Source organism: Octopus bimaculoides, chromosome 2 (assembly GCF_001194135.2).
Source record: "Octopus bimaculoides isolate UCB-OBI-ISO-001 chromosome 2, ASM119413v2, whole genome shotgun sequence".
NCBI classification, from domain to species: domain Eukaryota; kingdom Metazoa; phylum Mollusca; class Cephalopoda; order Octopoda; family Octopodidae; genus Octopus; species Octopus bimaculoides.
Window position 1 is genome coordinate 9,860,680 of NC_068982.1, and position 15,043 is coordinate 9,875,722.

Sequence of the window (15,043 nt, forward strand, 5' to 3'; positions counted from 1 at the left end):
ATATATATATATATATACATACATACATACATATATATATATATATATATATATATATATATATATGACGGGCTTCTTTCAGTTCACATCTATCAAATCCACTTACAAGGCTTTGGTCAGTCCGAGGCTATAGTAGAAGACACTTGCCCAAGGTGCCACACAGTGGGACTGAGTCCAGAACCACGTAGTCAGTAAGCAAGCAACTTACCACACAACCAGTCCTGCACTTTTGAATATATTTACTTATATATGTGTGTGGATGTGTAAATTTCAACACTTTCATTGTTTATTTATTTTCATCAGTCACATTTCCCTCTTTCCCCAAGTATTCAAGTGAATTTCCATTTATATGAGATGAATATATGAACACATATGTTATACATTCATGTATATATATGTGTGTATATAGCTGAAGTATATGTAGACGAAACAAAGAATAATGATCAGAACAGCATTGTTGAGAGTGAGTGCTACTTGAACCAATAAAACCAAGAAAGAAAAGAAGTTGCTCAGATGAAGGAAATCAAACTAATAACAATAACAATCCATCATATAAAAAAACTGTTTCAATCATTAGAATATTTGAATCTAAAGGGATATTGAAAATCCATCAATAGTTGGAACCATTTTTAAGAGATAAAATGTTAACAAAGTATAATGTTTGCACAGTGGCATGCCTTTTTTATAATTATCCAAAACCAAACTATGCACAGTTAACTCTTTCACATAATTTCTCCAGGGGAACAAACATTCACATTTTCACATTTTCTATAAATATTCACCATATTATTCATAATTTCATAGTATTCTTATTTTGAAATATCCCATTTCAGTAATCATTGTGGTCTTTTTTTTTTGTCAAACTTTAATAATTTGTTTTGTAAAGTTATTTCCATTGTAGGAATATTTATTGTTAATAACTTCAAGTATTGGTTGTGGAAAGAAATAACATCAGCTTTATTCAAGACACCCAGAACAAATTGCAGTAATGTGAAACAACAATGTCTAAAAGTATTAGTTTATGTTAGCATTAATATTGATTAATGCTGAGATTTTCCAAAACAGCAAGTGTTTGCCTCACCTAAGTTATAAAACCTCTTGACATATCAGAAATAAATAAATATAGAAATGACTAAAACCGATCAATATGTTGCATATCAATCCAACCAGCATTAAAGTTTTACATTTCTTAGCTGGAAATAAATAAATACAAATTAAAATGTAGAATTACATTCGTAATTTGAATTCCAGTAGTATTTGATAATCTGAATGGAATTATAAAAAGCGTGACAGCATTGATTTTATTTCACAAGTAATTTCAACATTCAAATAATACTAATTACATTCACATATGTAAAGAAAAGTCACATTTCTCTGACAAACATTTAGCTTTTTTAATTTATTAATAACAAAATGTCCAAATAATTTTTATACCTCATGATAACTGTTCAAAATAATTGTTTGCTTTCTAAATAATATAACCTTGAAGAAAAATTGCTATGCTGTTTGGTAATTACTGGCTTATTTCTAGAAATTCTGTATACTTAATTGTGGTAATTTGCACAGATCAAAGTAGCTGATTTATGAAATATAAAATTAAAAATCCAAAATCAACTACTTTAGCTAGGAAACATATTGAGCCAATTATATGATATATAGCACATTATAATTAAATGTAGTGGATAATTAGCTTCGAAATCTTTCAATTCTGTATATGTGTGCACATGTTCAATATATATATATATATATATATATATATATATATATATATATACACACACACACACACACACACACACACAGAAGTTACATATGTATAAATAAATAAATGTATGCATATGTGTATACACATATAAATGTGTGTATATACAGACAGACGGATGGACACATAGAGAGATTGACGGACAGACAGACAAAACAGAGAGAAGCATAGCGAGGTAACTAGATTGTGCTACGCTGCCTACTTTGGTATATACACGTGCATACATGAATTTACATATGTATCGTTGATGCATACGTATGTTCAATAAACTTTCTTGTCACCAATCCTTTCCTGTTTTTCAAATGAGAGATATTTTTAATTCCACTGATGTTTGAAAGCTCTAAACTACAGAATATATTATTTATTGGGAATGTAAACATGTCTTCACTGCTTTGCTTGTAATATCTAGAATTATGATAGCAATAATTTCTTTTTGTGCCATCATGTAGATGAACAATCCTTTGACATCTCTTTGACAAACGCTCTGTGTCTGCAATGGAATTTTCAGGAGAGGGTACAAAGCTAATTTCCTATGGCTATCCTTTGTCAACTAGATACAAACAATTCACCATGACCTTTTGGGGGTTCACAGAACACAAAAAGGTGGAATAAAATCTTCAAAACATTTTGTCCAGCACTAACAATTTCTCTAATTCACTGCCGGTGGCACGTAAAAAGCACCCACTACACTCTCAGAGTGATTGGCATTAGGAAAGGCATCCAGCTGTAGAAACCTTGCCACATCAGACTGGATCCTGGTGCAGTCCACTGGCTTGCCAATCCTCACTCAAACTGTCCAACCCATGCCAGCATGGAAAGCGGACGTTAAACAATGATGATGATGATGATGATGACTGCCATGAGCTTTTACTTGATTTCATCAATTCTGGAAGGGTGAATGACAGAAAATGGTTTTGGCAAAATATAAACCCAAAACAATGACCTGAACAAATGCCACAAATGCATTTTTGATTGATGTTTTAATTAGCCTGTTAATTGATGTTTTAATTAGCCTGTTAATTTCACATCTTACAGAAGTAATACCCAGGGTTTAATGCAAATGACTATAACCCACTTCTACAAAAACTGGCCGTGTGTATCGAAGTCATATATTAAGATTTTATTTCCTTCTTTCCAGTGCAAGGTTCTAATTCAGCCAGACATGTTTTCCCTTCTCTCTTTGAAGATTTTATACATTAAAAATGATAATATAGCTACCAGTAAGACAAGAAGGTTTAAATCAATTTAGCATTTCTATTCCGGTTTAAAATGTCTGGCTTTTTGATTAAATGAGATATAATAATTATGGTGCTTTCTACACTTTTAATGATGTTTATCTTTTTATCATCTTTCACCTTAATGTAATTTGCATGTCGCCATAAAGTAAGCTAAAAATTTATAAATTTAATGATGTAAATTTTCTATATTTGCTTTCTGCATTGTTATTACTAGAAAATATTCTGAAATGGAAATGCAAGCACATTTATTCACCATTTTCAAAGCAATCATACATAATATATGATTTTGAAGAATTCTTATCTTCCCTATCTCCATTATCTTATTCTGTTTCTCATCCACCTTTCTTTCCTCTCTTTGTCATTTCAGTATTAATTGTAAGATTTTTATTTCTTATTTTCTTCTCTTTATTTGAATTATACATTAATTGAATCATTAACCATTTCAATATTACACATTTTTAACTCCATTATTTTATAGATGAAGACTTTTCTAATGTTAATGAATGTGAGAAATAAACGTTTATCAAATATTTATCAAATTCAATTCAGAATGTTAGAGTATCTCATGATTTTGCATTCATATTTTGATGCTCAGGTCAATGAAATACACACTAAAATTGAAACTAGGTCAAAATAATTGACTAAAATATTATCTTACAAATTTTTTACTTGTATCTCAGTAAAAAAGATACCTATCTACTGGAATCATTTTCAGCCTGTTCTCTGAATAATTTAGTATCTTATTTGTTTGTTATTTTGAAATCTTCCCATATTCTAGTTTTCCTTTCAACCCACTCAGGTCAACACTTTGACTATGGTCAGTTAATTAGAAATAATAGTAGAATATAATAAACAAATAGCTATGGTCATAAAATACTCAAAACAAAAAGTAGAGTAACAGTAAAGCTAAGAAAGAATGAAACTGAACAAATTCAGGAAGACTATTTGACTATAATTTCTTTACTTGAATCTCCAGAAATAGCATTGTCTTCAAATAGAAAATTAAAAATAATTATGCAATTAGGAAAAGACGACATTACTTCAATGACTGATATTATTTTGCTTCTCACTACGTGATTATTTCTTTATTAGCTCTTTGATGTCTACTACATTAAATATGCCAACACAAAATATTGTCTTTCATGTTGAAAGCTTTTCTGAATAATTACCATCAGAGTTATATTTCTAAATGTACCAATTTTAATGCCTATCATATGTAATATAGTACCTCTACTTAGTAATTCTTTCATCACTACTTCAACAACTATAATGAAGTATATATACCCCACTGATGAGTTCTAATAAGACTAAAACATATATGGAGTTATTTCCCATGGATTTTATTTTTATACAGTTCTATAGATGAGGAATTATGTACATTATTAACACTATTTACATTTGACAGATGTTTGTCCTCATCTTGTTTGTGCTAACAACAGACAAGATGAGGACAGATATCCGTCAAATGTAAATAATGTATTTATTTTTATAGCTTACCAGTAAAAAAATTGTAGTACAATTGCCAAAATATTAAATCTTTTTGTGTCTGACACTCATTATGAAGGCTTGGTCTTCAAACCTCATTTTAATTAAATGTATGTTATTTTTATCTGAATAAATATGAAAGGGTTGTCTCAAAATCAAAACTGTTTTATTAATTGACATAGCTCATTCAAATTGCACATCTTGGGAGAGCAACTCTCCCTATATGGTTCTTTTTTTTTTTTTTTTCATTGCGGACATATTGTGGGTCCCAAGCAGAAGCAACATACTGTCATTGAGTTCTTGATGAAAGCAGGCTGTCTGGACATTCATGGAAGACTACAATTGTTTGCAGAGATGATACCATTAACAAGAGTAATTTACATGGATGGATAACGAAGTTTAATAAAGGGAAAACCAGCATGGAAGATAAACTAAACAGAGGAAGACCATTAGCTGCTAACACTGTCATGAATCGCTAGTGAGTGGCCAAACAGATTTGCATAAACAGACAGGTCACAATCTATGAGCTTACTGCACAACTGGATTATGGCCATATTGTGTTACAGAAGATGGTAGAAGACTTTGGATATTGGAAATCACCCTCATCATCACCATCATCGTTTAACGTCTGCTTTCCTTGCTGGCATGGGTTGGATGGTTTGACTGAGGACTGGTGAGCCAGAGGCTGCACCAGGCTCAGTCTGATCTGGCAAAGTTTCTACAGCTCAATGCCCTTCCTAATGCCAACCACTCAAAGAGTGTAGTGGGTGCTTTTATGTGACACATGCACGAGGGCCAGTCAGGCGGTTCTGGCAACGACCACGCTTAAAAGGTGTTTTTTTTACGTGTTACCTGCATGGGAGCCACTGGAAAGTGTGTACAAAATGGGTACACCTGATTTGAAGGAGAGGGGTGTGAATGCTGGTCCTGACAAACTGGAAGAATTTGAGCCCAATGAAGATCAGTTATTCTTTTTTTATTATGCTAAGGTGACAGGCGATGTAACCTGCATGTATCCTTATAATCCAGGAATGATAGTTAAGTTCTCAAAGACCTAAGATGTGGTTGTAAAGAAATTTATGGTGACTGATTTTTAGGGAAGACTAGTGTCACTCTACTTGACTTTTCTAAAGTATTGCTATACTGGGAATTTTAAGCAGTACATTGTGACAGTGAAAAAGTTTAGAAAAGTCATTTGGAGGAAGAGAAGGAATAAAAATCTGAGAACCACATACACTCAGACAGTAAGTAACCACACACATCTTTGGCAACAAATAAGGCAACAACCAAATTAGGTTGCTCGCAGGTCCTCTAACCACCACACAGCTCAGATTTGGTGCTCTTCAACTTCCACCTGTAGACAGATTCTTTGTAGATTTCGATGACACAGATGAGGTGAAAGTGGTTGTGAAGAAATGGATTCAGCAGTATGCACCAGAATCATTTCAAAGAGGAGTCAAGAGATAGGTTCAGAATGGCACAAATGTATCACATTTGATGGAAAATATTTTGAATAACACTGTTGCATAGAGGAAGAGATACTCAACCAGCAATTTCTATTTGAACAACTTAGGTCTGCTAATAAAAAATTTATGCCCACTTTTACAATATTTTTAGGACACCCCTCATATTAGCAGTTCCATCTTTCTAATGATTTTTCTGACTTTACATAGTATTTTATCAATGTGTTAAAACTCTTTACATGATGCTATTATTTTTGAAAAGACACAGCTGTTGTTCTGTCTATTATCAGCTTATTGGAAAATGGATTTTATATTTTCTTTTACAATTGTATAGCTTTTTGTGCTCAAGTCTATCATTTTATAAAGGCTTCAAAATATAAAAAAAAAAGTTAAAAGATGTTTTTTAAGTATATTCCTATCTACAGATTTTTTTTCTTATCTATTTTAGCTTAAATGCATGTTTGGTGCCAAACATCAATAGAGCATTTTAATATTACATAATACAACATTATACTACAAAGAAGGTTTCTGTATAGAACAGAACATAATTAATAATGTATTCCCAAACATATTAATTAGCACTGAAGTTGGCTAGGGAATTTATAACACAACCACTCCATCATAATAAACGAGACCAGAGACAGATAATTTCCAATATAAAGCAATTAATAAAACCAACTATAAAATAGATTATTTTAATTTTTATTTTGTGTCAGTTTCAATCATTGGACTGAGGCCAAACTGGAGCATTGTCATCAAGAATTATTAATTAATGACCTCTGGTATTATTAATTAATGACCTCTGGTATTTATTTCATAAATTTTTGTATATTAAATGGCTGTTACCCTCTAGAAGTAAAACCTTGTATTCGCATACATACACACAAATGCACACAAACAGATGTGTTGAAATATGTTGCAGACCCAGCATATTTCTGTGGGTTGGTCAAGCGCCATGAGGTAGGTGTTGCCAAGCACCATCTGCAATGCAGTAGTACTGCTTTCCAGCCACAAAATTTTGGGTTCGGTCCTGCTGCATGTTACCTTAAGCAAGTGTCTTTTCTATAGCCTCAAGCTGACCAAGGCCTTGCCAATGACCTGACAGATAGAAACTGAAAGAAGCCTGTTGTGTGTGTGTGTGTGTGTGTGTGTGTGTATGCACGAATGTGCATACATGTGCCTTGATATTGCATGAATGCTAAAGTTCTGAATTAAAATCTTCCACCAAACCTTAGTCACAATTTATGTTCCTAACACTAGCTTAATGATAACTAAGTTATTTTACTAAATTCTTTGTTATATTTAAAATTAATTGAAAGAAACACAGAGTGTCTCAACAGAAATATGGTAACAAACAGGTAAACAACTGATTAATTTAACCCTTTTGATAACAACCCAGCCAAAACCACCTCTGGCTCTGTAGTACAAATGTCTTGTTTTCACAAGTTTTGAATTAAAATCTTTCACTAAACTTTTGTCACAACTTATGTTCTTAACACTAGCTTAATGATAACTAAGTTATTTTACTATATTCTTTGTTATATTTAAAATTAATTGAAAGCAACACAGAGCATCTCAACAGAAATACGGTAATGAAAGTGCTAAATATGCTCTAAATATTCAAATTCTTATGACACTAACTTCAGTACACAATAAACAAACTAGCGCAAATAGAGTTAATTTCTTGCATCGGTGTAAAATTAAATGAATATGAGAAAGCTGACACTAATATGTTACAATTTCTAGAGACTCCATAACCAAGCAACACAATAACAAGCGCAAAATATCTTTCCCATTTGTGGTCTTAGAGATTGCATTTGAGTGTTTTACTTTCAAAAGTTTTACTAACTCTAGTATTTGAAGGTATGAGAGCAAGTATGAGAGCACATGGTTCTGGGTTCAGTCCCATTGCATGGCACCTTGGGAAGGCGTCTTCTACAATAGCTTCGGGCTGATCAAAGCCTTGTGAGTGGTTGTTTTTATGTTTTCGTTTCTCATTGTGTCTACATATTTTTTGATGTTCTGTACCCATATATGCATGTATATATATACATATATATGTAGGTATGTACATATATGTTTTGTATATATGCATATATTTATATATTATTTATATGTGTGTGTGTGTTTGTCCCCCCACGGTTGCTTGACAGCCGATGTTGGTGTGTTTACATCCCTGTAACTTAGCAGTTCAGCAAAAGACACCAATAGAATAAGTACAAGGCTTACAAAAAATAAGATTCGGGGTCGATTTGTTCGACTGAAGGCAGTGCTCAGTGCTCACTGCATGGCCGCAGTGAAATGAATGCAACAAGTAAAAGAATAAAAGAAATAAAAATAATTAATTATTGATTAATTTTCAAATGTATCAAGTCTCAAGCTCAAGTATTTACTAATGAGCTTAGTAAATGTTCATAAGTATCAGATTAATTAATGATGATAATCTTCTTTCACGTTTGTCTATGTTTTGCCTCCTTTTTTCATTACCAAAGTTCTTAGACACCGATCCATACACAAAGTACAATTACTGCTACATATGCCCTCGCATATATCTAAGTATCCACACACACACATACCTACACATATATAAATATATGTAAGTATGTGTGTGTGTGCATGCATTGTTTCTATATATAAATTTGTGAGAGTGTATTGTTTGTATATGTGTGTATTGCTTGTGTGTGTGTGCCTATATATATATATATACGCATACATTATATACATATATACATTATATATTTAAATACATACATACATACATACATAAATACATACATACATAAATACATACATACATACAAAAGATCTGATGAATAAGTATCTGGGTTGTTGTCATAGTAATAAAACTTAAGTATGCAGAGTGAAGCCACTTGGCACAGATTGACCTTGAACTCTGCTGTGTGTGTGCACTAAATTCTAACATTCTAGCTCACTTCTGCTATTTACAGCAGTGCTTGGGAGAAAGGTGTGTAGCATGTGATCATCACATTGACCATGACAGTGATGGTTGTTGTAGCAATATCTGCTCAGAGGTCTACACAAAGTTGCAGAAAGTGTATGGGGAGGAGTGTGTGAGCCACATACAAGTGTACGTGTGGGTCAGACGTTTCCAAGATGGCCAAAAAAATGTCAATATTGACGAACGTTCTTGGAGACCCGCAACCAGCAGAACTGAGAAAAACATCGCAGATGTGTGTTCAGCTGTGAGATGAAATCGTCGAATCACCATCTGTGAGTTATCAGAGGATGGGAAGATTAGTTACAGTTCAGTTTTGTCCCAAAACTGCTTTTAGCTGACCAATCAGACACTCTGGTTTCAGTTGACTGTGTCGAGAATGATGCAAACTTCTTGAAAACTTTGTGTAGGCCTCTGAGCAGGTATCACCATGCTTTTGGCAATATTTGATGCAAATTCTCTGCTCAACTTTCTCTGTCATGGTCAATGCGGTGATCACACACTACACACGTTCCTTTCAAGCACTGCTGCAAACAGCGGAAGTGAGCTAGAATGTTAAAACTTAGTGTGCGTGCACAGCAGAGTTCAAGGTCAATCTGTGCCAAGTGGATTTACTCTCCATGCTTTAGCCTCATTACTACAGCAACAGTCCAGAGCCTTATTGATCAGAAAACTTCCTAAGAACCTATTTCGATGTTTATAGTGAAATATTTTCCCCTTGTCCTCACAACCAGAAATATATCTTAGTCATCTGGTTGTTTCTATCCTACCCGTAATGATTAGCTTTTCCCTCATTAATAAGCTTCTCACTATATAGCTGGAATTTATATTTATCCCACTTATACACACCCATACATATATCCGACTAAAGTAAAGAGAGAGAGAGAGAGAAGCAATTTCAATCAAAGTGATTAGAGGTTTAGAGCAGGAGTACTCAACCATTTTTTTTTCATTTAATGATCCTTTTGAATACTATTTTATTCTGGTGACCCCCCTCCCCGCCCCCATAGCCATTCGATGTTATAAACTAGTTTTGTAAAAACTTCTTTCAAAATTGTTTTGTTTTTCACACTTTAATTTGTGTAGGTTGAACAATGTAAAAGGTGAGAGAAAGAAACTTTCTTACAAAGAATACAGATAAAGCAAAGTTTTCCTCAGGAGCCCTTAAAATATTATTGTGAATCCCCATTTTACTATTTTGTAACATGAACCCTTCCCTGCCACCATAAGTCATATATGGACCTTCAAGAGACATGTGGATCCTGGTAAAAACGTCTGATTTAGAGTATGAAAAGAAGGGCCAAACTGGGATTCTTGGCTGCTACCATTATACAAAGGTAGGTGGGTACGATCAGTGTGGAGGTGGAAGGAGAGATGGAGATGGAGACAAGATGCATTGGAGGAAGAACAGAAAGATGCAGGGTGGAAGCTGCCAGTGTGTATAGAGAGAGTGAGTGATGGTAAGAGACAGGGTAAGGATTCTCCATTTGAGATTACTGGGTGGACATATTCTTTTATCCGTTTACTTGTTTGAGTCATTTGACTGCAGCCATGCTGGAGCATCGCCTTTAGTTGAACAAATCGACCCCAGGGTTTATTCTTTGTAAGTTTAATAATTATTCTATCAGTCTCTTATTCCCGAACTGCTGATTTACAGGGACGTAAACACACCAACACCGGTTGTGAAGTGATGCTGGGGGTACAATCACAGACGCACAAATACACACACACATATATACCCAATGGGCTTCTTTCAGTTTCCGTCTACCAAACCCACTCACAAGGCTTTGGTAGGCCCAAGGCTATAGTAGGCTATACACTTGACCAAGGTGCCACACAGTGGAACTGAACCCAGAACCATGTGGTTGGTAAGCAGGCTACTTACCACACAACCATGTACATACACAATCACACACACACGCATTGAATTGCATAGGAATGCACACACATGAAAAATAATGAAACATCAGCTTGGGTTCTAACATCAGACACACACACACCCACACACGCCCACATATGACTTCAAGTTTATCCGTATGCACACACACACACACAATACATGCATGCATCAACCACACATGCTGTCTTGTTTTAAATACAACTTTGCCACTTTGTTAGTGACTGACTTAAATTCTGCAAAGGGACAAAAAAGACATAAATCACACACACACACACACATACATATACATACATGCATACACCAGCCAATCTAGGGAACCACAAACTCCAAGGGCTCTCTTGTCTTAAACCTTTAGTTACCATATTTCTGTTGAGATGCTCTGTGTTTCTTTCAATTACTTTAAATATAACAAAGAATTTAGTAAAATAACATAGTTATCATTAAGCTAGAGTTAGGAACATAAATTGTGACTAAGGTTTGGTGGAAAATTTTAATTCAAAACTTTTGAAAACAAGACATTTGTGCTACAGAGCTAGAAGCAGTTTCAGGTAGGTTGGTATCAAAAGGGTAAAAGTAATCATTTGTTAACACTTTTGTTACTGTATTTATTTTGAGATGCTCTGTGTTTCTTTCAATTTTAAATATAACAAAGAATTTAGTAAAATAACTTAGTTATCATTAAGCTAGTGTTAGGAACATAAATTGTGACTAAGGTTTGGTGGAAGATTTTAATTCAAAACTTATGAAAACAAGACATTTGTACTACAGAGCCAAAGGCAGTTTCAGCTGGGTTGATAAGGAAAGAGTAAACTATGCCATTTTGTCAGTGACTGGTTTAAAAAAATACAAAGAGGGAAAAAAAAAACATAAAATTACACACACACACACACACACATATGTCTGTTGTGTCCAGATGGTATAGTAATCAGAATAGAAGGGATTGACTTTTACTTATACAGCAAAACAACTTCAGCAGATCAAATCAATTAAAACCTAAGAATTAGGTCAATAGTTTCACAGAGTAGTCAGGGTAGAGAATTGATTAGTGTCAGGGACACCACAATGCTTTTAATCTCATTTATAATACCTTCGCCCCCCCCCCTGCCACCAACATCACTATGACTACCTTGGAAATCTGTAATACTTCCACCTGGCCATGAAGATCAGTAGCTGTAACATCTGACACAAATTCCATCACTCATATTACCAAGTGGTCAAACCATCCAACTAATCTACTAATGTAACAAGCATCACCATCGTCATCATCATCACCACCACCACCACCAATACAGCCAGTATGACTTCTGACTATCATCATCAGTAACATTGATAACGGTTATCATCGTTATCATCACCATAACGATATGACCACATATCTAAATCTCAAATACAATCACCAAAAAAAAATCTGGCACTCTGTTGGTTACAGTGATCAGATCAGCTTCCACCTGATTTGATGGAACAGCCTGCTCATGAAATTAATGTGTAGGTGGATGAGTGCTCCAAAGACACTCATATCCTTAACCCATTAAGTCCCACTGTCCTATAAATAGGACACTGAATATTTTCATTTCTATTTGAAGTAAAGGAGTTTTAATTATTATTTTTTTTCATTTTAACCTATTTTCAATCATCTGTAAAAAATTTAAAGTAATATTCAGAGCTTTAAGTACCCAGGGACTTAATGGGTTAATTCTAAAGGAGATTCAGCATGACACAGAATGCAACAAGGCTGACCCTTTGAGATACAGGTACAACTCGTTTTTGCCAGCTGAGTGAACTGGAGCAACATGAAATAAAGAGTCTTGCTCAAGGATGCAATGTGCTACTGGGGATTGAACTTACAACCTTACAATCATGAGCTAAATAGCCTAAACATTAAGCCAAATGCCTTCACAATTACTAACAAGGCAATCAACAAAATACCTAATAGTATTTGTCCTCGATCTTATCAGTCTGTGTTCAAATCTGACTGACGTTAACTTCATCTTTCATCTTTCTGGTGTTGATAAAATAAATTATTTGTCAAGTACTGAGGTCATATTAATTGCCCCTTATCCTCTCCCTACAAAATTCCAAGATTCTGCTTATGTGAGCAGTGCCATCTTAAGGCATATAATTTACTAGTTTCTTTTGCGTATGCAAATATAGTATTGGGATATCACATTTATGTTCATTAGAAATTAAAAAAATAAAGAATATTGACATGTACGAATATTCATTTCCCCCCACTGTACATAGACAGATAGATATATACATACAGACATACATATATGTAAATACATACATACACATCTATCGATATATATATATATATATATATATATACATACAGACATACATACATATATGTAAATACATACATACATATATGTAAATACATACATATTTATATATTATTTATATTATTATATATATATATAAATATAGATATATACATACAGACATACATACATACATATATATACATGCATATATATATATATATATATATATATATATATACACACACACATACATACATGCATATTAGAATATACATATGAACTTCCAAGCATCCATGCTGTATATAGCCAACTATACCTTGTCACGTATACTTTGACGCATTTCTTCTCGCTCTTCTTCCATTTTCCTGTGTTTTTCTTTGCGCCTCTCTTCGGCTTCTCTTCTGGCTTCTTCAATAGCCGCAGCCTCTTCTTCTGCATTCTCATTCCCTTCTTTGTCGCCTTCATCACCTCCCATAGCTGTCAAAAGGATCAACAAGATGAGAAGACATTAGCAACCTATATGCATTTCACGTTGAAATATTACAACAGATGCAGACATGTTTGAAATAAGATGAGAAAGTGAGGAAGAGAGAGAGAGAGAGAGAGAGAGAGAATGAAGAGAAATATAGATAGATAGGAATGAAAGAGAGACCGTGAGAAAGAGAAACTGAAAGAAGAAGACGAAAAATAAATGCTAGATGCCCTGATTTCTTTTCTTTCTTGTAATTCAGGTGACTTATTTTAAGGGAAGACTTATTATTTTATGGGAATTAAGACATTGTGGTTGCAGTTGCTGTGGTTTCAAATTCGTTCTTTCAATCATCGCCACCACTACCACTGCCATTATCATCATCATCATCATCATCATCACAGTCACTAGGAGCAGCAGTGGCAACAGCAGCAGTATTGCAATACAATGTATTTCAGCTTGTATTTCTTTCCATACTGTATTTGATTCATGTAAACAATATGCAGTATTGCCTATAGATACATATATATACTACCACACCACGCTACACCATACCATACAACACATCACAACACACCACCACACACACGCCAGCACTGACCAACTCCCATCCCCACATTTTCACACCTTCACACCTACATACACACATGCACACGTCAAGTTCACCAGCATTCTCTTACACACGCACCTTCGTCTTGGGATCAATACTACTTTGTTATCTCCCCTTCTTAACTCTCCTGGGTGACCCTTCTGTCTGGCCTTTGCCATGATAGATTGCTAACGACTACACACATTTTTTTCTCTCCTTGTTTCTTTCTGTGGAAGAGCGTAGGCTTGAAACATTAAAGACTTATTCACTTCCCAAACATTAAACTAATACATCTGTTTGTTGTCTACACCACCTGTCTTCATCTTTTGCTTTTTTGTAAGTTCTCCCTATACATATATATATATATATATATATATATATATATATATATATATATATATATATATATATCATCATCATCATCATCATCGTTTAACATACATTTTCTATGCTGGCATAGATAGGACAGTTTGACTGGGGAGTGGCACTCCAGTGGGCTGCACCAGGCTCCAATCTGTTATGGCAATGTTTCTACAGCTGGATGCCCTTCCTAACACCAACCACTCCGAGAGTGTAGTGGGTGCTTTTTATGTGCCACCGGCACAGGAGCCAGTCAGGCAGCACTGGAATTGATCACATTTGGATAGTCCTTTTTATGGACCACTGGCAAGGAAGCCAGTCAGGGGTCACTAGCCACAGTTATGAAATTGGTTTTACTTGACTCAACAGGTCTTCTCAAGCATATCATATCACATGATGCATCAAGGGTACTCTTAACTGGGCCGGACATGTGTGGCTGTGATCTCACTTTAGATGCCGGGTCTTCTCAATCACAGCATATCTCCAAAGGTTTCGGTCTCCTGTCATTGCCTCTGTGAAGCCCAATATTCAAAGGTCATATATGCATACATATA

At 34.4% G+C, this 15,043-nt stretch overlaps 1 protein-coding gene across 1 annotated transcript in view; it reads right to left on the reverse strand.

Annotated features, from left to right (window-relative positions):
• Positions 1-15,043, reverse strand: part of LOC106872119 (complexin) — a 282,292-nt gene that overhangs the window by 70,618 nt on the left and 196,631 nt on the right. Inside the window, exon 3 of the mRNA XM_014919099.2 lies at positions 13,388-13,548. Coding sequence (XP_014774585.1) covers positions 13,388-13,548 — 161 coding nt within the window. The remainder of the gene's footprint in view (positions 1-13,387; positions 13,549-15,043) is intronic.